General features: G+C 47.9%; 1 protein-coding gene and 1 long non-coding RNA gene across 3 annotated transcripts in view; one reads left to right on the plus strand and one right to left on the minus strand.

Moving 5' to 3' along the window:
- LOC125759811 (uncharacterized) overlaps window positions 1–20359 on the plus strand; it is a 28640-nt gene continuing 8281 nt past the window's right edge. The window contains exon 1 of one of the 2 annotated variants that reach the window (XM_049419057.1): window positions 1–542. In XM_049419057.1, coding sequence (XP_049275014.1) covers window positions 135–542 — 408 coding nt within the window. In that variant the 5' untranslated portion in view covers window positions 1–134. Of the gene's footprint in view, window positions 543–16932; window positions 17347–20359 lie in introns of those variants that run through there. The other variant, XM_049419058.1, reaches the window with a different exon arrangement.
- On the minus strand, window positions 11489–14833 carry LOC119404867 (uncharacterized). Its single transcript, XR_007417503.1, has 2 exons — window positions 13947–14833; window positions 11489–13618 (listed from the first exon to the last, which is right to left on the minus strand). It is a non-coding gene; the product is annotated as an uncharacterized LOC119404867 (long non-coding RNA).

Below are 20359 nucleotides of genomic sequence, written 5' to 3' on the forward strand. Positions count from 1 at the left end.
GACAGCGGCACTCCTGCCGGCGAATAGCGGCGTGTTGGTTGAGGTGTCTTTTATGTTGTGTTTGCCCCTCCTTCGGCACGTTGACTTTGACGGCTGCGTGCTCCGGGCTGTTGTGTTTGATCGGTTTGATCGCCATGAGTGCTCCGGGGCCAAAAAACTTTCGGCGCTCTTACACGGCAACGTTCAAGAGGGCTGCCATCCTCCGTGCCGAAGAAACTAATAACTGTGCGGCGGGACGCAAGTTTGGAGTTTCGGAACGGATAGTGCGGCAGTGGCGATTGCAGCGTAATGAAATTTTCGCGTGTGACACCAAGCGGCGAGGTTTCCGTGGGCCAAAGTCGGGACGCTTTCCGGAGCTGGAGACGAAGCTCGCCGCATACGTGACCGAACTACGCGAGCGTAGTGTGATGGTAACGGGCGAAATGGTCATGCGGCGAGCACGTGTCCTTGCTTCGCAAGCGGGGATAGCGAAGGCGCACTTCAAAGCCAGCAGGGCCTGGGCATCGAGGTTCTTGAAGAGGGCTGGCTTGGCGACGACACAAGTGAGGACAAGTATAGTCAGTCCACTGACATTGTTAGAGCAGTGCTGACAAAATTTGTGAACCTCTCATTTTAAACGAAGCTTTTGTAACATATCAGTGGCGGCGTCGTACGCGAAAAACTAGGCGCCGGCGAGTGTACCGAAATGCGGCCCTCGAAGGTGTGCCGGGTGTGCGCCGTTTTCCAATAATTGATGCTCTCTCGATCGTCGACTTGTCGGCAATCTTTCGACTCTGATATGCCAACCTAATCTTTTATCGAAGTGACTTGTCATTTCACGTTGCCACTTTTCATTGTTGCATGGACATGAACACACAATCGTCATTGTTGCCTGTGGCAACTGAAGTGTTGTGCTGTGAAGCACATGGATGAGCACATGGAAGCACATGTGCTGTGAAGCACATGGAAGTAAACAGTTAGGGGGGAGCATTGCACATATGCGATAGAAAGAACAAAAGGAAGAAAAGTGCGTCAGGCACGTAGACGCAAAGCTTTGCTTGCCCCCATTTTCCCGATAGGGAAAGGGCTCCACAAATTTTTTCTTGCTTTCAATCAGTGGCTACTAACTCGTTAATCGTGGCAGAGAAACTCATTTGCCGCAGTGCAAGACATATAATAATTATGTGCTCGTATGTCATGACTGGCAGCTGTTTCGATTTCGAAGAGCACTTGTCAGCCTCGTGGCATACTCGATCTGCGTGAAAACAAGTGCTATCACGGGCGTTTGCTTGTATCTTTGATACTCAAACCATGGCGCTTGTTTAGTTCAGTGTATCTACAGCGAATCTGGAATATAATGACTATAAGTTACAAAAGCTTGATTCACTGTGCGAATCTTGTTGGCGGCTGCAATTTTTATCATTGTCGTCGTTCAACAGAGGCGAAGATTTCTGTAAGCCTTGGCGCAGACGCAGTATTAGATCTGCTAAACCATTTTCACTTGGATCATTTGTAAAGCAGCATGTCGGGAAGTGGCGATGTAAGCAATGACAACACAAAATTCGCGTGATCTTTAGGTTGGACAAACCGGTAGCTCAAATTGCACTTCATAGCATTTTGCTGCTATGCGATTGCCTGCTTTTATGTGCTAACTGTGACAGTGTGTATGGTAAAATGTAAGTGGCGTGAAGTCACATTTTACTGACTTGTGCTTAGATTAGGCAACGCTCTTTTCTAAAAGCGTACAAATCCTATGTACGTATGGCGTAGACGTCTATGTTCATTCAACCAGGGGCGGATCCAGGGACCTTATTTGGCGGGAGGGGGGGGGGGTTCTTAATGCGGTTGGAGGGGGGGGGTGTATTGCGCAGCTCGCAGTAACTGAAGGGAAGGGGGTGAGAAAGTGAAGACACATTCCTTCGCCTTAAGGTCTGCATTTTCAAGTTATTGCAACCTCCTTCTCTCATTGCATGCGGCGCGATGAAGTGCTTGCTTGAAACGCAACAGAGAGGAACCAGTGTTCTTTAAAAGGGACTCTGGTTAAAAGTATTTGCATGTGCAGTAAATGTTCGGAAATGGGAAAATAGTACACTAAAGATTTTGCTGTAATTACTATCACTGGTTTTAAGTACCCGACCCAATATGAGTGAGCAAGAACGATCGCGCTTTCATTGTTGTCAAAACCTTCTGAGAAAATGGAGCCGCTAATGTCACGTTGCTTTTTGTTTCGTTCAACTTAAACATCTGTATCAAGCAGTATCAAGCCTCAGCTTCATCTAAAAGACTTCGGAAATCATGTGCACACGAGACCAATTCACTAATGATCGACTTGCATCGCAAAGCCTTCCTCGGTGGCAAAGTTCTTCCTCCCGATACGACGCAGCCATCTCCCTCGCCGTTTGATGTTCTCTTTTCCTTTTGGAACAACAAAAAAGCTTGTCTCCCTTTTCAACGCCGTTTGAGCAGCCAACAGCACCGCAAGTCGGCATCGCGCTGCAGCTGATGCCGCCTTGCTAAAGGTAAAGAGCCTACACTGGCAGCATAAATGTTTGCCTGTGGTTCCACGCTCTTCCATGGTGCAGTTTTTCGGCGAATGAAATTCATGGCAGTCATCGGACGGAGGGGAGTATGGTCATGCATATTTACAGCAGCCGAGAGGGGACATTGACGACGCCCAAGAAGCCTTTCATAAACACTGTTGGTTGTGGCGCCCTGTGTGTGTGTGTGTCCCTCTGTCCTTGTCTGTCATCGTCTTTGCACTTATTACCTTGGATGATTGAAGAAGCCTTCGTTGGAAATGTGCATAGAGAAGCAGAAAAGGGCAAAGATTTGTGGAGAGAGAGCACGGGGAAGAGATTCTCCTTTCCCCTTTTCACAATTGTCTGCTCTTTCGTAGAAAAAATACCTTACTTCGCAGCTCGTGAGGGCATATAACCCTTTCTGAAACAAAGCATTGGGATGCTCCACCTATTCAAAAATTCAATAGGACAGACCTCTTATAGACACACTGTTTTATTGCGATGGCAATTATATGGACAGTCTCGGCTGGATTTTGCCGTCGCCGCCGTCATGCACCGTATATGTATATGTATATATATATAAAAGCCCCAAAGAAAAATAATTCAGAAAAATGCTTCCGAAGCGCGGAATCGAACCAGGGACCTCTTGTTCCGCAGCGAGCAGCGCTATCCACTACGCCACGAAACGCAGATCCTCCACGTAGCTAACGGCGAGCGTTATATACACACCCTTTAGCGCTGGGCGGACTCTGAGACAGCAGGCGATAATAAGCGTTTCTTCATTACCACGAGATGGCGCTAGGAGCCCGACGGGCGCATTTAAAAGTCGTCGGCGAGCTCGCTCGCTTCTTCCTATATTTGCGCATGGGAGAAGCTTGCGCTTCCGCTGTCTGCTCGCGCGGTTTTCTCGTGGTGAGGGGAAGAGGGATGTTTCACGCTTTCACCGTGATGTCCGCGCTCATGTTACGGAGCGTACGGAAGTCACTCGATCTCAAGGAACGCCGCTAAACGAACAAACAGAAGATGAGCGCGAACTATCAAGTGTCACAGCTCGACACTTGAAGCACGCTAGTTTCCTTCGCTGCTTCGGCCGCCTTTGCAACAGAAGCGATGTGCAAACTGAGCGTATCCATTGGCGAGCCTCACTTCGTATTAGTTCCTTGCTACCGCATTCATTGCTTCGCCCTTGCGGCGAAACTGTGACTTTTTTCTTCTTTTCATGAATGTCCCCCGCTCCTCGTGTCCCAATAAAATCTACTCTCTGGAGCGTGACGACGAGCAATTATTGTCACACGCAACAAGGCAATGCTCACTTCCGAGAACGTCCTTCCAAGGTCACTTAACCGCCACTGTGCCATTAGATGTACCAAGTGGGACGATCGAGTGCCAAGCTTTGCTGAAAGGCCTCATTGGGCACTGTCAGGAGTCACCTTCCAGCCAGAGTCTTCTAGGCAGCAGTGAGGGAGACATACGGTGATGTTGGGAGATAAAAAGTAGAGAGACATTTACTTGATTACATATTGGTAGCATCCACCACCAATATGTAATCAAGTAGCTGGGCTTCGGCACTCTTCCAGTGGGCCGAAGCCCGGCTTAAATGTCTTTCGGACAATTGCTAGGGAAAATATTGTTCACTTCATTTGTCCAATAAGGTAACAGTCTCCACACGACGTCCCGAAGGGGAAGAACTAAGGGTGTGCGAATAGTGAAATTTCACCTCGAATCGAATAGTGGCCAAAGATATCGAATATCGAATGGTATACTTATACAAAGTGTGTACCGCCGGCTACGGCAACACAAAGGAAAAATCGGGGATGCTACGGCGTGCCAACAGTTTTATTACACACTTGTTCGGGAGTGGCTTTTGTTCCAGCTTTTGGGCGCGCAAACTTGTTGATAGAAGAGCCGCCATTCCAGTCAGCAGCGCCAATCCTAATCTACTAAAGACTAAGAGAGTGGGGTATGGTAGCTAGCTTTTTCCCCATGGTCGCGCAATACGGCTCATCTGACAACAATACTAATGTTGTGCTTCATCGCCATGGGTGCTCCGGGCCCAGAAATCTTTGGGCGCCCGTTCACAGCAGCGTTTTAACTACGTGCCGGAACGATGGGAGTTTCTGAACGAGTGGTTCGGTGCAGCAGTGGCAACTGCCCAGCCTGAACGAATTTTCACATGCAAAGCCAATGACTGAGGGTTTCGCAGGCCAAAGTCAGGACGTTTTACGGCGCTTGCGGCATACGCGACTGAAATATGCAAGAAGTCCGTACCTTCGTTTCAGGAACGAAGTTGTGAAGGGCTTGACAGTTTTCTCATATTTTTCTACGTGCGGAAATGGCATGATCTCCTTTAAGATCAGCATGCGCTCGCTTTTTAACCAGTATGTCGGTGAAAGTTTTAATGAAAGGCCTAGTGTAACGACGTTAGCGTTAGCTTTAGCCACCCCACCCTCACCAAGTTGCAACATTGGCCTTTGTTGCGTTTTAGATATTCGTCCTGTCGAAATATTCGAAACTTCGAATACTAGCTATTCGAAAGTCGAATCGAATTATTCGATTAGGTACTATTCGATTCACATTCGAAACTCGAATATTTACACAACCCTAGGAAGAATGTATGGGACCACCTCCGTTCCACCCCTGGAAAGGGGCGAGGCGAGCCCGTCAGATTTAGTCAGATCCCCCAAACAACCACCTCATTACTGCACCAAGAAGTTCCAGGCGAATTACTTGATGGAGCCGATCATTGTCTTCTTTGTAGTGGCGGCGACAATGCGGCATCGCCAAGGTCATGCCAGACGCATCGTGACCGATCCCTGCACCTGGAGACGTAGCCCAAGAAGGGGCTGAGAGTGTCATCAGTGCGAGCCCCCTCCTCCTGCTCGCTTCAGCTCAGTCACAAAGCTTTTCTGTTAATATTTCGGAAAACTTTTTTTTTTATATAGCCACTGGTGGTGACCTGTGTCGCCCTCTTTTGGACCATGTGTCACTGACAAAAAAAGAAAGAAGGGAGAAGGGAAGGCTCCTTTCTTGTTGCCGCTATAATGGCCGCGCTTATTTCAACGACCTTCTACTTAGTAGACTAGTGATTTGGGCTTTTTGGTTTTCCAGTTTTGATAGAGTGACATAGCGTGAAACAGGATGGGGGACACATCAACAACGAAGACGAGCGCTTACTTCCAAATTAAGATTTAATGTTTCGTACAGACATAGGAAAAGCAGAAAGAAGAATGAACAAAACAAGGAATGATTGGTGGTTGGCGGCTTTGGGGAGGGGGGGGAGCGGTCGCTTGATCCCCCCCTCCTTGATTCGCCACTGCATTCAACGAGATGTGCAACTGCGCTAATTGCACGTGGCAGTGCAAATGCTGCCGCGTGATGGAGAGAGCCAAAGCACTTGTGTCCACTACACAGTGCAATCCCGGCAGCAGAGCACCCTAGTTTGTCCGTAGACTTCCCAATATCTCTTTTCACCAACTTTTCACCCAGCTGCCGGAGCCATCAACGGCAGCAGTACAGCCAGTAACGATATCTTGTGGTGTTTTGTCCAACTGCAATACATCTGACTTTTTTCTTGTTGCAGTCACATCAGTGTTCTTGTCGATCGAAATTAATGACAGAGTTGATGATCATATCACTCTCAGTGCTTCACACAGTGTTAGCAAAGCAGGGAAGTCGCTACAATGTTAGCATTGCAACATGTGAAGCGGCGGGAGCAAGGCATTCGTCCGTGAGTGCTGCCTTCCCATGCTGAGGGAATAAAACGCAAAGTCAAAGAAAAAGTTTAATGCAAGTCTGACCTGTAAGACTGCGCGAATCCGCATGCTAAGCATCGAAAATGGGCCAATCTGCGAAAGCAGCTACGCGACGATGCGAGATGGCGGCATAGAGAGGAGGCCAAAGTGCGGAGACGACGACCTAATGTGCTCACCTGTGTCGATGAGAATGTCTGCTCAACACATATGTATGTACTTCACACTGCGGCTTGTTATGTCTTGCAAGACATAACACCCTCCGTACTTAGTTCATTACCAAGTGTGCAGCAGGCTTTTGCCTTCACGTGTCGTGAGAGTGCAACATGTTGCCATTTATTTTTTATGTGCCTTGTAGGGGTATCGACTTACATTCGTGTCTACTTGCAGTCGTGTTAACACGGTACATTTTTTCAGGACGTGACCTGTGGGGACACTAACAAGAACATTATGATGTCAAATACTATACGCTCTACTGTGAAATGAAAGATGCAACGATGGGGGACGCTCGCCCAGAGCCTTGGGAATCACGCGGGAGGCGCCGGAAGTAGGCTACAGCTGCGGATGCTCGCAAAGCAAAAACTGAGGCACAACATGCGAAGCGGCGGGAGCAGGGCATGTGACCGCAAGTGTGTCTATCCCCTGATGAGAGGCAGAGACGTGTCGAAAGGACACGTCGCTGGCATCAGGCTAACCTTAGTAGAATGGTGCGTGAGGCCACAGCTGTGCGTCAAAGGCGAGCCGAGCATGCCCAACTGAGACAGCAACTTAGGACACCGAAGCTTGCAGACAAGGGCTTAAGGTAGCGCACTAAGTACTTGCAGGTGTTGTTGAGGAAGCCGACATAAAGTGCCACATGTGTGTTTGACACTGTGGCTCATTATGTCTCTCGAGAAGTCTGACCCCTCTGAACTTAATGCATTACAATATGTGCAGCAGGCTTTGCCTTCATGTGTTACAAGAGTGCAACATGCTGCCATTTTTTATGTGGGATGTAGAGGGGTCGACCTACATTCGTGTGCACTTGCAATAATGTTAAAGGGACACTTAAGAGAAACCGGAAGTTTAGCTTCGATCGTAGATTATCTTATTGCGATTACAACGGTACCATTGTTAAGGCGAGAAGAGCTTTCGTGAAAATAGGGAGAAACGGAAGGATGGGTGCTGACACCCCTTCGACTTTCCCGCTCTAGGCGATCGTGACATAGGCAATCACAAACGCACACGGACCGCGATTGGTCGAGAGTAATTTAATGCTGGTAATAGGAACACCCGATGAAATTTCTCTTAAATGTCCACAAACAGTACTCGGCACCGATTTAAGCCGTGCCACTCAAGGAAGTATCAGTTTAACGCAAAGCTAAAATATAAAAAAAAAACGGCATGGTGCCGCCGCGCTGCCGTGGTTTCATGCGTGCTTCGCGCTCTAGCTACTCTCCCGCGTTGGTTTCCTTTATTCCCAAAATGACAGACGCCAGTGTGCGTTGACCTGTCTGCCGGAAACCTTTCCCACCGGCATTGACCTTGTCGAGCGCGGCATGTCGTGGCGTTTCGCGGAAGCCCGACGGGGCAGTCGCGAACACTTTCTGCGCAATGTCGTATAAACGTGAGACAGAGCCACTTGAAAGGTTCTCATCGCGCCAGGTCCTGTCTTCACATGAACGCAAACAAGCGTTTTCAGGTGCTCGAGACAGTGGCCATCATAATCTCCGAAGTCAACGACCCTCCGGACTCGACGCGTACTTCGTCGCCGGGGGTTCTCGGAATCAATTCACCGAAGTGTGGGACTTTTACGTCGTTATTGTGCGGTGCATTTGTGCACCCAATTGGGCACCGCGGCCGTGCTCACCATCGGATGATATGCTAACGCGTTCTCCTCTCTGGAAACATCGGCTTGAGCGCAACCGGTGTGGACGACGGTGTGAGCCAGCTACCTGTTGCGAGACCCGCCGGACACCGCACCTTACAGGCTCTGAGACCGGAGAACTTGCAGCAAACCGCGAAAATGCCTCGTGTGTGCAGTGTTGAGGGCTGTATTAACGGTCCACGGCGTCTGCTCAAGGGCAGTGGCAGTGTCGACTGTCTTTCCATGTGGTTCCGCGCGATGAGCCTTGTCGTTCACAGTGGCTCAACGCTGTGCCTATGATTCGACAACGGAAGAAGGAGCCAGTGAAACCGATGGTGTGTTCACTGCACTTCTCGCCATATACGTCAGACTCTGCCCAGGCGGCGCTGCGAAAAACACCGCCACCAGCGCCCTCATCGTAGCCCTGGCCCTAACTGGGTAGTGCAAGGAGAGCCGCCCGCAAGCGAATGTGCATAGGCCGCAATATAACCCTCCTCTTTCGTTGGCGTCGAGGCGCGGTTTCCTGAAAATCAAGGACCTGGAAAGCTTCTTCCGCCAATCCACGCTTCAGAAACAAAGGAAGCTGATCAAAGCGAACTGCGAGTACAATGCAAAATAAGTTTTAGTTATTCCCGCGCACTGCAACTCGCAAGTACAAGCGAGCATCACACGACACCGAGTTCGAGGCAAGCCCTCCGACATCCGTTCTCTAGAGCCTAAATGCGTTAAAATCGGGTATATACGTATACCACAGCGATAAAGTACCTACATACACGATCAATTTACTTAGCTATGCATCTTACGATCAGTGGTACAAAACTCGGTTCACAGCAACAAACCTGAAGGGGGTCACGACCAACATTCTGCGAGTTACTTGTATGACGCACGTGGTGTTAGCTAGTTAGAACCAGAACTCTGAGCGTCTGAGCCTTCAAAACGTACATACGTCCGCGATGCTGTGTTGTGACGACCAACTCGTCACGGTGTGCGTATCACGCGTCTCCTGCAGTCTGCCTCTAGCTGCTCACTTCGTGTTACACGACAAGCACCGCGGTCAGAGCCTCTGCTGAGCTTCATAGTCAAGGTTACCACGGTTTTGCATCAGGGCTACGCAAAACAACAGCAGAGCCACACATTCATGCCACCGGCTGTGGAGAACGCGGGTACTTCGCTTACCCAACACGCTCGCAACGGCCCGTATCCAGCGCTCTCGCCTTTCTTCTTCGTACGACAACTATGGAAATCGGTAAAACTGAACGTTGTTATTCAGTCTTTTACGTCCGTGGCAATTCACAACGCAACAGTGCGTCTTTTGCGGAGTTTCTTCGTAGCGTGCGGAGGGCTCTCGTCTGCTGCTGTTTTCGCCGTCGTTCAGGCAAGTGATCCAGCAAGCACATCACGACGGTTCGGTGGCGCGTCCGACTAGCGGAGAGCAATTCACAGCTCTCGTTCTGAGTGCTAAATGCGCAAACACACGCGATATTAAGCTCAATCGTTGTTTCGCACTCGCTAGTTGCACCTGGTCCCATAGCAAACTGTACGAGAGAGTCGGTCTATGCACTACTCAATACTTCTCCGACAGGTGGCGCCACACATCTTGGAAACTCCAGAGTCTGACGTCTATCGGATTTTGTTTACAATGCTGCGCTCGGGAAGGCCCTCGGCGTGCCCCGAAAGGTATTCCTCTCGCGATCAGCTGTACCGTCACTATTGGCTCCTTCATTCCAGCTACAGGTGCCCTCGCAGGAGCAAACCAGCGTCTCGGTGAGTGTCGAATCCTTTAGAAGATGCTAGCAGGTTGCACGATTTTCGAACAGTCGTATTGATGGAAGGTTCGACTCGCTGAACGGACCCTGGGAAGCCAACTGGCAACCCTAAGTGAAGGGCCCCGGGGCCCCATCCGCAATGAACCACTTTTTTTTTTTTTTTGATAAGTGTTGTCTCTCTCTCGAAGTTGCCTGTCTTGCATTGCAACGTTTACAAACGACAGTGCCTTTACAAAATCTTGCGTTGTGATTCGACCTCTTGCACCTAAAGCACCAGCTTTCATCTCGAAGTGTTTCTTTTTTGTCCTCTTATTTTAATGACCTCCGACAGTCTCCAGTGCTGTGGTTGTGTAGATTACAGAAGCAACAACGTTTTGTGACTGAGCTGACTGAGCTTTGAAATGCGGAAGTCCTGCTTGTGAAGTTTGATCTGTCAGTCCATTTTCTGCGTGCTTTGTCCCCACCGTCTTCGAAACTTCGTAGTGAGTCTCTACACGTCACTTGTTCTTGCAAAAATTTTATCAACCCTTTTAGTGCCTCTGCACTAGTACCGCTGCTGCTTTCTCTTGTTGACATTCCCGTTCTCTCTGTGTACCTTGCATTCTCTTCTCGTAAAATTGGTAGTCATTAAACAATTCTTGCGGTGTGCAACGCTCTAAAATAGGCATCAGCATTGGAACGTATGAATCTACTGCAACTTCGAGCGCTTCCAGCGCGTTTGTGTGCACTTGTCTGGCAAAGTTCTCGTAAACCCTTGACGTCTTTCGGATTCTTAACTGCTTCTGACTTTATCAATGCATTCATGTAAGTTCCCTTCAAATGTTCTTCATTGCCAAATTCCTCATTAAAAAGCTTCACAGCTGCCTGGTAATTCTTATCTGAGTACTGTAGCCCTTCAGTAAGAGCAGCTGCCTTTCTTTCAAGAACAGAGATTAAGTAGTGGAACTTTTGACTCTCTGGTAAATTCTGTTGAAGATGAATTGCACTATCAAACTGCGTCCAAAATCTTTGCCTTGTCAGCTTGTTGCCATCAAACCTGAACATGTCTAGCTTTGGCAGTTTCACATTACAGTCAGTAGGCTGATTTTCTGACATTTTTCATTTTCTTTTACTCCCATTGATGGTGGTCTATCATGCGTATTACTGCTAACTTCTTAATGCTGGACTCTATCTTTGAAATTGCTGTAATTATCTTTATGTCACATTCCACTACTCTTTCAAATTCATCTGCTCCTGTTTCCTCTGTTACAAATGATGCCATTTGCATATTTGCTGCTTTCAAACTTTCCGTTATGCCCTTGATTTTGCTAGGGCTTATGCTTAGAGAGTCTACGCCTTCTCTGTCATTCATTTTTCTTTCCGCCTCTGTGATGAGATTCATTATCTGCATCCTCAAAGTTTTCCTCTTCTGTGAAACAACATTTCGATTCATGTTGAACAAGATGCAAGCTTACATTCACGTTACAATGATGGCCTCTTCCTTGGGTGGTCGCTCTCGGCTCCACTGCTGCTGCTCCCGGTTGCACGCCTGCTGCCTCATTTCCTTCAGCTGAAGCTCTGCCATCCGCCTTGTCGATGAGGAAAGGGTGGTCACGGCACCATGTTGTTAGCGAAAAAACCGAAGAGCCGCAATGGTTAGAACCGTTTATTCAGATGATTAGAACATGACAGCATGATGATGATTGGCCTTCTCCTTTGTATTCCTGTTTCTACAGCAGTAAACACACACAGCACACCTCGCTCTCGCTTGCCTACACGTCCACTCCGCGTCTTGTAGCCCTGTGGGACAGACGAGCCTCGTCAGGATTGATTTCTTTATGGTTGCAGTTTGTCCTCTTGACCTGGCACATCTCCCCCTTCGTGGTTCCTCACGTCTGGCGAGGCTGACGGGTTTCTCCCAGACATTGACTCATGAGATGAGCGTTCCTCAATTTCAGGCAGTGGGGCCAAGTGGAATCTGTTCCTTCCCAGTTGGTCTGTGTCTGACTCTACAATATAAGACCTCAGAAACCCCATCAGTGAAAAGTACCTCTCCAGTCTTGTTTTGGTCTCTTTGGCCCTCCGCTGTCTGCTCAGTTTTCTGTTGCATCTAGCAGTAAACACACACAGCATGCAATCTACACATCACAAGAGAGAAAAAGAGAATGCAATGTATCTGCAGAACTAAACAAACATAGATAGACAGGAGCCCTCATGGGCTGTGTGTCGAGAAAGCAACTACCCTTCCACAGAGATATCTTTGAAAGCACCACTCCATCAAATCCCCTTCATCCCCTATAGCAGACAACAATGGGCAAGTCAGCCCGAGGCATCACTATCCCATATGACCCTTGAATTAATGAACATCTTTCGAGGATTCTCGCAAAGCAGTCATGGTTGTAAACCATGGTGCACGCACAAACTGCATGCTGAGGCCACAGAAAATCAGACCTTTATTGGCACGCTTTGGTTTCCACCAAGGAAGGAGGCAGCAGTGGCTATGCCAGAGATGCATAATGATGTTGCTTGTCATTCATTATCGAAAGTCCGGAGCTATAGCTTCAGACACACTCCACAGAGTGTCGTGGCTTTCCGTGCTGTCTTGAGTTATGCTTTATTTCACACTCAGCACAGTAGTACAAATGGGATGTGTGCATCAAGCAAAACTGGCCACATCATCTACACGGCTGCCGTGTTCACTACCTCATATATTGAAAATGCTCCTTGGTATAGCTGCTATGTGCAATTGCACAATGGTGTGACAGGAAATTTTTCCACACTGTGGGGGTAGTTTCACCTCCTGTAACATTATTTTCACCCTATGGCGCCCATGCATTGTAGTTCTCGTACTTAGCTTCGCTGCCAAGCAAGAGATGGGGCTGTGTCGCGGAGCGAGGTTACGTGGGCGCGTGAGGAACAGCTCTTTCTAGGGTTGAGGCTTGGGCTAGTTGGTTCATGGTAATTCAGACAACACATCGCCACCTTCAAAGCCTGGGGCTTGCAAAACAATGACATTTAAGCCCAAGACATTCTGCTGTTTTTGCGGGAGTCTGCACATGAGGCGGGCATTCATCATGTTATGTCATCCCTTTCCCTAAACTCAATTGCCTCCTAACCAAACAACCATGGCTGTTGTATCATGGAATTATTGATTCATTCTAAGCAACACAAGCTGGAGAAATCTTGACAATTTCTGACCATAGCACACATGCAGACCCCATGGGACGTCACTGCAATGGCACCAATGAATAGCCAAGTTACAGCTATAACACACAAGAAGACCCCACTGGACTTCACTGCGAAGGCACCAATGAAGATTCAAGTTACAGCTGATCCCACTGCTGAGCAGAGTATACCTGTAGAAACGTTGCGAGTGCAGTTTTTAACTGCCACAGCAGTTTCGAGGAGTGATATCACACGAAAGCTTTCACTTTCTAAACGGCACACACTCGCACAATGTTTGCTGGGGCAGATTCGGTGTTGTGAACAAACCCTGCACACATACAAAGGTGGTAAAGAAGAGCAGAGTTGCACAGCTGATCCTCTTGCCGAGCGGAGCACGCCTGTAGAGACGCTGAGTGTGCTGTTTGCACAGCCGGCTCATTTATTTGCACTCTTCTGTTACTCTGGATATCTGAATCCTGTTGGGTTCTCGGGGGGGGGGGGGGGGTTGCCCTGAATTTTGACCACGACGCATGATGGTAGAATGAAGCGGTGACCTTTGCCAAGTGACCCCACAGCCAGCGTACGAACTGCCTGCAGGCAGTGTAGCAGAATCTCCTGTAGTAATTAAAAGTGGTAACGCACATTGAGCAGTCAAATCTTTTGAAAAACAACACAAGCCGTAGTGCTATAATACAATTCATGCTTGCGTGTACAGCAGTTCACGGAGCTGTGCTGACCCATACAACCTGAATCCTTGCTCTTGAAAATTGCAGCTAAGGCGACGCACGTACTGCACTAGTTCAGCCAATAATATGCATCAGATGCAAGGCAGCAGATTATCTTATTCTCACAACAATGGTGCGTCCGTACAGCAATAAGATTTTTTTTTAATTATGGAAAAAAAGAATCGGTAGTGCCATATCATCAAGTAAAAATAATTTACTTGTAGATGTCTTCATCCATGCAGTCCCTGCGCACCGCAGTACAGAATACAGAGCACAGCGATGTTGAGACACAAGAGGTGGAACTCTGGGTGCTCCGTGATGCATTTTTCAAGCTGCGCAGCGGTGACAGGCTGTTCCATCTCTCGACAGCAGAGGCACTCCTCCTCGCTGAAGTTGAGTACCCCGCAATGTCCGCAGTCCACCTGAAACAGTACCAAGCAAGCACACAAAAATTTCACATTGGGCTGCATTCATAAAATCTAGGGTGAACGGAAAAAGTTCTATACATAGCTGCAGGAGGCTCCTCTTTGCGTAAGGTATTGTTTGTTGGGAGCTGCGCATGACAAGGTAACAAGGTATTTTGGTCTAGGTGGAGTCCGATCGAAATCGAATTCTTTGATAAAAATTTTATTCCTTGAGGCATAGCTTCCTTATGACGTCAATCATAATAAAAATAAGTTATATCCGAATTCGTTGCGATGTCGTTTCACCTACAGTACTAGGTCCCACGGCGCACTTTTGACAGCTATCGAGTCCAGTCGGGATCTACTTTTTGAATCGCAACTAACTTATTTGTGCAAACTGCAGAATGTGGCTGGCTGTGGTCGATAAGTTCGATCCCTGTCAGTGCTTGAATGCGATCGAAAGTGCACTGTGTGATGAAACACGAAATGAAACTGTGTGTCGGCGATAATGAGGCTTCGCTCTCCGACGACGCGGCCAACGACCCGCTGTCGTACACAGGAACACCTGCCGCGCGAGCTCGAAGGAGCATATTGCGCTTCACTTGGCTTAGGTCGCTAAACTGTAAACCCACTTCCCTTGCGAGGTCTTCGTTGCAAGGTTCAACGGATTCAACGTCTGCACCGACATCCATTGCAGCCATGATCGCGGAAAACAGTGAAGCGGCTGCCTGCGCATTCGGTGATGTTTTATGGCGCCCTCTCATTCGCTGAGAGCAATGAAATCAGTGACGACATGGCTCCAGTGCCAAATTTGAGGCAAGGGAAATTGAGTAAGAGATATTTGGTCTTTGATTACGAATTTCTCCACTAATAAGTCATCCTTTTGCACTGAATGAAAACCTCCACACATTCTCGAATGCCCATCTTTTGTCCCATATCAACTTCGTGTTTCTCCTTAGTGTCCCTTTAACCCTTTCACTGCTGGGTATTTTGGCACTGCTGCACACTCCATGTTGGGTTCTTTTTCTTCTGCACGTTATGCGGAAATCTTCTGTTAGCAATGCAGTGGGATGCTGTTAAGGACTTGTTAACATTTTTATAGGGGATTATCTCATCAAAATAAAAGTAGCACTCAATAAAAACAATTAACTAAATAATTAACTCCTAATAGATATTTACCCATTAATCAGAGTCGCTGAGACACTAATTAGCCCTTTTAGTCGGAATTTGAATTAGTCAAGAGCTGCTGAATTTCTTCTTTTGTCAAATAGCGCACGCGCGTGGCATGCTGACTCGCCATGACAGCGCTGCCGAGACGCTGGCAGAGAGTCACGAGCCGACATTCACATTATATTTTTTAGGAGCTGGCTCGCCGGGTTCTTAAAGGGGCCCTCCAACACTATTCAACCCCCCATTTTTTACTTGCGGGTTGCGTAGACTGATGGCTGGGGATAATTTTAGCATAAGTTTAAGCACCGATATCAAATTATTTAGTATTTTAATCACGCGTTGAAGTCGCTACATCGCTGCTGACCGCATCAGCGCGTAGTGGCGCTTGTCAGAACTATTGCGGGCGGAAATGACGAAGATGGGCGCTGGCCTATGATTGGATAAATGTAACGTTAGAAGTAATAACGGCGTTGCATCAAAGTTGAGATTACTATTGTGTTTCGTTTTTCTTTTCTGTGCTTTTTCAATGAACTCCAAATAGCCGCCGTCGCAACAAAAAATATCACTACAACCACAAAGTACGACAGAGGCGCCGGTTGCCATTTCGCCTCTGGTTGCTCTGGCTTTCCTTTTTTTTTTTTTTGCCTGCGCCGGTCGGATGTCCATATGAAACGCTTGCCCCTCTTCCTTCTTTTTGCGTCTGTACGTTTGCGAGCTGCCTCTTTCCGCATGTGCGGTAGGCTCATGATTGTTGTTGAAACGGTGCAAGTAATTCTCTTCGTTGAATTGTTGTCGCTGCACACTTGTAACTCGTCGGGCTGCTCACCCAACAACCCGCGTAGGGGCGACCGTGTTTAACCGCCCATGCCGCTCCACAAATTCCCTTCTCACAATGAGAAGAGGGAATGACATGGAATGTCGTTGTAAGGAACAGTAGACAAAGCCTCCCCAGCCTCGCTACGAAGCAGTAGCGCCCGCTCAAGTTCTGACAAGTCAGGAGGAACCACGTTTGTTACTATGGCAACGACGTCAACAATACGTTGGAAAGGAGAAGCAACAATGGTGTGCGAGCTTCCCCTACGTAAGAGCTTTCAGCCCATTTCATTGGAGCGCCATCCGACGTCACAGCAGAGAGTGAAATGTGGTCACGTGACCCCGCGAAAATCGAGTTGAGGGCAGGCATTTTTTTTTCTTGTATTTTGGATTTTCTAAATTGAATAACTTCGTACTGCGTGCCGCTATCGCTGCCGTTCTTGCTGCACTAGTTCGTCCGTACTTCAGTCTACGCAATCCACGAGTAAAAAATGGGGGGTTGAAGAGTGTTAGAGGGCCCCTTTAAGCTGGGGCGAAGTCCCGCGCCGTAACCTTAGTTCCAGAGGTGCCCGCTACAGGCGCAGCTGTGCAATAGTTCACAAGTCGCCCGCTAGATGGCGCCTCGCCGACAATGCCGACGCGCAGACAATGTAGACGTTCAGACAATGTCAATGTAGCCGGTCTGAAAGGAGACACTGGCTGGCTGTTGCGAACGTGACATTTCGTTATGTGTGTGTCTATCACATTTTTTTTCTTTTATTTCTCCTTTTTTTTTTGGTTATGGCACTTGACAGCTGCCTACCCGTTACAAAGGGCAGGACCACAATTCATCATCGCCATCGGCGCGGCACACACCTGCTCTTCCCCGATTCCGCACACTCCGCTGCACACTCGACGCGCGCGCTAATTAGCGCAGCTACTCCTCATGAATACCTTGGAGGCGATGCAAGCGGCGGCTAGAGCTCGTAGGGCAGCAGCAGCGCGGGCCCGCCGACAAGACCCTGCGGTGCGAGCTCGCGAGGCCGAAGAAAGACGCCAGCGTCGTGCGGACCCCGAGAAGAAGGCTCGCGAAGCGGAGGCGGCACGTAAGCGGCGGCAAGAGAACCTCGAAGCGGAGCGGGCGCGGGAAGCGGCAGTAAAGCGCCGAAAGCGGTCGCAAACCGAAGCTGGCGGCGCCGACGCGCGCTACAAGCGCGAGTTCCCCGATGGACCGTTCGGCCACAGCTGCAAGGTATGCGACCGCTTGTGGTTCGAAAGATTCACGGGTTTTCCCGATCTTCTCCGAGCCGGCTCCTCAATCATAATTCACCGTGGATATGGCGTGATTTTAGGAGCTGGCTCGTCAGGTTCTTAAGCTGGGGCGAAGTCCCGCGCCGTAACCTGAATCCATCCATTCAAAGCGTCGTGGAACGTGAAGAGGAGCGCTATGCGCGTCGTGTCTTCATCGACAGCCAGGCGAGCGTCGGACAGCTATTTTTAGTGCCACTTCGTCGTGCGCGTCGCAGTTTTCAAATTGAAAGAACATTAGGAGCGTTGCGTCCAAGGAGGTTAAAAAAAAAAATTGCTGGAGTGGCGATTATTGCGCAAGAGTGAAGTCGTGCCCACCAAAAGATGGCGGCTGCGCTCGCCATCTTAGTAGGGGCACGATAAACCATCGGCGTTTGGCGAAGGAAAGCGAGCGTGTTCCTCGCACGCCAGACTAGTTTAATGCGGCAAATTTTACGGGTCAGATACCGCTCCAAGTGTGTCATTGTGTTACTAGTTTTCGTTAGTAAGCCTCAAAGTCGTGGTAAATTTTATTGGAGATCAATCACCTGTACTCCTCTAGAAAAATTACTTTTGTCGGCAACAACGATCTTTTATTTTATGATTAACGTGGTACTTACACTAACAGATCAAAGCCATTTGATCTCCAAGTAGGCATCACCAGAAAAGGGCGTGTTTCCGAGCTCTTTGGTGGGCAAAAGCTGGCTTCACTTTTGCTGGCAAGGCGTTGCGAGAAGTTCCACTCCAGAATTTTTTTTTAAACCTCCTTTATTGCGTCTGCAAGTGTCGACAATGGAGAATCGGATGCTCTTAGATATTTCTTGTATATATACTTCACGACTGTGTATATAATTGTAAATTGTGTATATAGTTCATCAAAATTGTAAATTAATAAAACATTGTGTATATATGTATATATAATGTGTGTCACGTCTTCATATGATGGTAGAGGACTTGTACAGAAGATTCACGGGTTTTCCCGATCTTCTCCAAGCCAGCTCTTCAATCATCATTCACTTCGCGGATACAGCGTGATTTTTTTTACGAGAATTGTCTTGCTAGGGGCTGGGAGCAATTTAAAGAGGCGAAACGAGTATATTCGGGATTGGCAGGGCTTTTGCGTGTGTCGTTGCCTGAGTTATCTCGGGATTGGCTGTGAAAGGGTTAATACAGTACATTTTTGCAGGATTTGGCCTACGGGGACACCAACAAGCAGATTAAGGTGCCAAATTTTATGCAGTCTCCTGTAATTAAAACAAATAACGAAATTATGTAATTAAAGGTAGTATTTTACACGCCAACTATAACTTAGCAACAGGTATGAGCCCCTGCCTAAGTTAGCATTACTCAAGCTAAACTCGCGTGTTATATCTTAGAAGTTTTACAAATCTTATGCAAAGATTGCAGCATGCATGCCTCCATAGCAGTGTTTCCGGCCATTGCAGTAGTCTGTTAAATACATTTCATGCTATTGATGACCACGGTTCACAGTTTTCTTGTTTTCACTTTGTTATATTGCATTGTTCGCGCTCTTTCGAAAAAGCCAGTAGGTTCAAGCACAACCATATAGTGGAGAGAGATTGCCTGCTGTATTACGCTAATTGATTACGTTGCTTGACTGCTGACCCTAAAGACGCGGGTTTGAACTCTGCTGAGGTCGTCACATTTGGGTGCAGGCGAAATGCTAGAGGCCCTTGTACTGTGCAATGTTGGTGCACGTTGAGAACCTCGGGTAGTCGAAATTGTCCTGAGCCTGCCACTACGGTGTTTCTCATAGCCCTAGTCGCTTTGGGACGCCATAAACCGACCACCTGGAGAAAGATAATGGCACAAAATAGGATACCTTATAATGCCTGTGAGCTTTGCTTTGGTACATTTAATTCAGATTTGATGAGCCATAAAGCTCTTTCATCAGTGTGCCTGTATTCTTTCTTCAGATTAAATGCTTTGATTTCAGTTCACCTCTGAATTTTAAAGGGGCCCTGCAACAGTTATAATGGAATCGTCTCACTATTAGCGCATGGTTCTTCACGTATCATATGCTGCAAAAATTTTTAGAATCCGTCAGGGGGATGACAAAGGGGCAAGAAGGTGCATCCCTTCATCAGCATGTGTCATGACCTTGAACATTTTTTTTTCTTCAAGCACGCGGCTTACTTTCAGTGTGATCGCGAGTATGCGCGCGGGCACGTGGCAGCCACTGTAAGTAGGCAGCTCACAATGCTCAAATCAGCCAACAGCTGCGGATTTTAGGTATGTATACGGCACAGTAATTTGGGTATATGGCATCATTTGTAGAGAAGAAGGAGCAATTTCTAGCTGAATTTACAATTAATTATAAATTCCAGGCTGCATGGTGCGCTATAATGTTTGGCTTGCGTGTTCTTGGGAGCCTCGACCACCGATCGGCAGCATTTTCTGACCATGCTCGAAAAGCGTTGCTGAGCCCCTTTAAAAAGAGAAACACTTCTTTTAGTTCACAGCGAGTGTTGACATCAAGGTAGAATTGGGGAGCCTTACGGTTACACTCCCTACTGTAAGTGTTGTGCAGTATGGAAGTATATAGTCCTGTGTTTTCATTTTTCTGAGCTAGGTTAAAGTGCAGTAGTGACCTCCTGTTTAAAGTTAACGTTATTCAACTGATGTTGATTGCATGATAGGCGCATAGTATGACACCACTTCTAACAGGCAATTCCTGACTGGTTCCTGCCAGTATGTATAACCAAAATGTGACAAAGTATGGCACATTTACTATTTGAATATGCGTAAGGTCAAAAGTAATTGCCCTGTTACTATCTTAGCTCAAAGAAAAAAAAAATTTGTTTTTCAAGACAGGACCTACAGGGACGTCAAGCACAAGATTATGAGGTCAAATAGCCCTCCGCCTTTGCTGTCTCTTGTAAGTGATGTGTTTTGTGGAATTGGGCAGAATTGGGGTGTTTCTTATCACCTCAAGATGTATGCCACCCCTGAAAGAG

This window comes from Rhipicephalus sanguineus, chromosome 9 (genome assembly GCF_013339695.2).
Source record: "Rhipicephalus sanguineus isolate Rsan-2018 chromosome 9, BIME_Rsan_1.4, whole genome shotgun sequence".
NCBI lineage: Eukaryota > Metazoa > Arthropoda > Arachnida > Ixodida > Ixodidae > Rhipicephalus > Rhipicephalus sanguineus.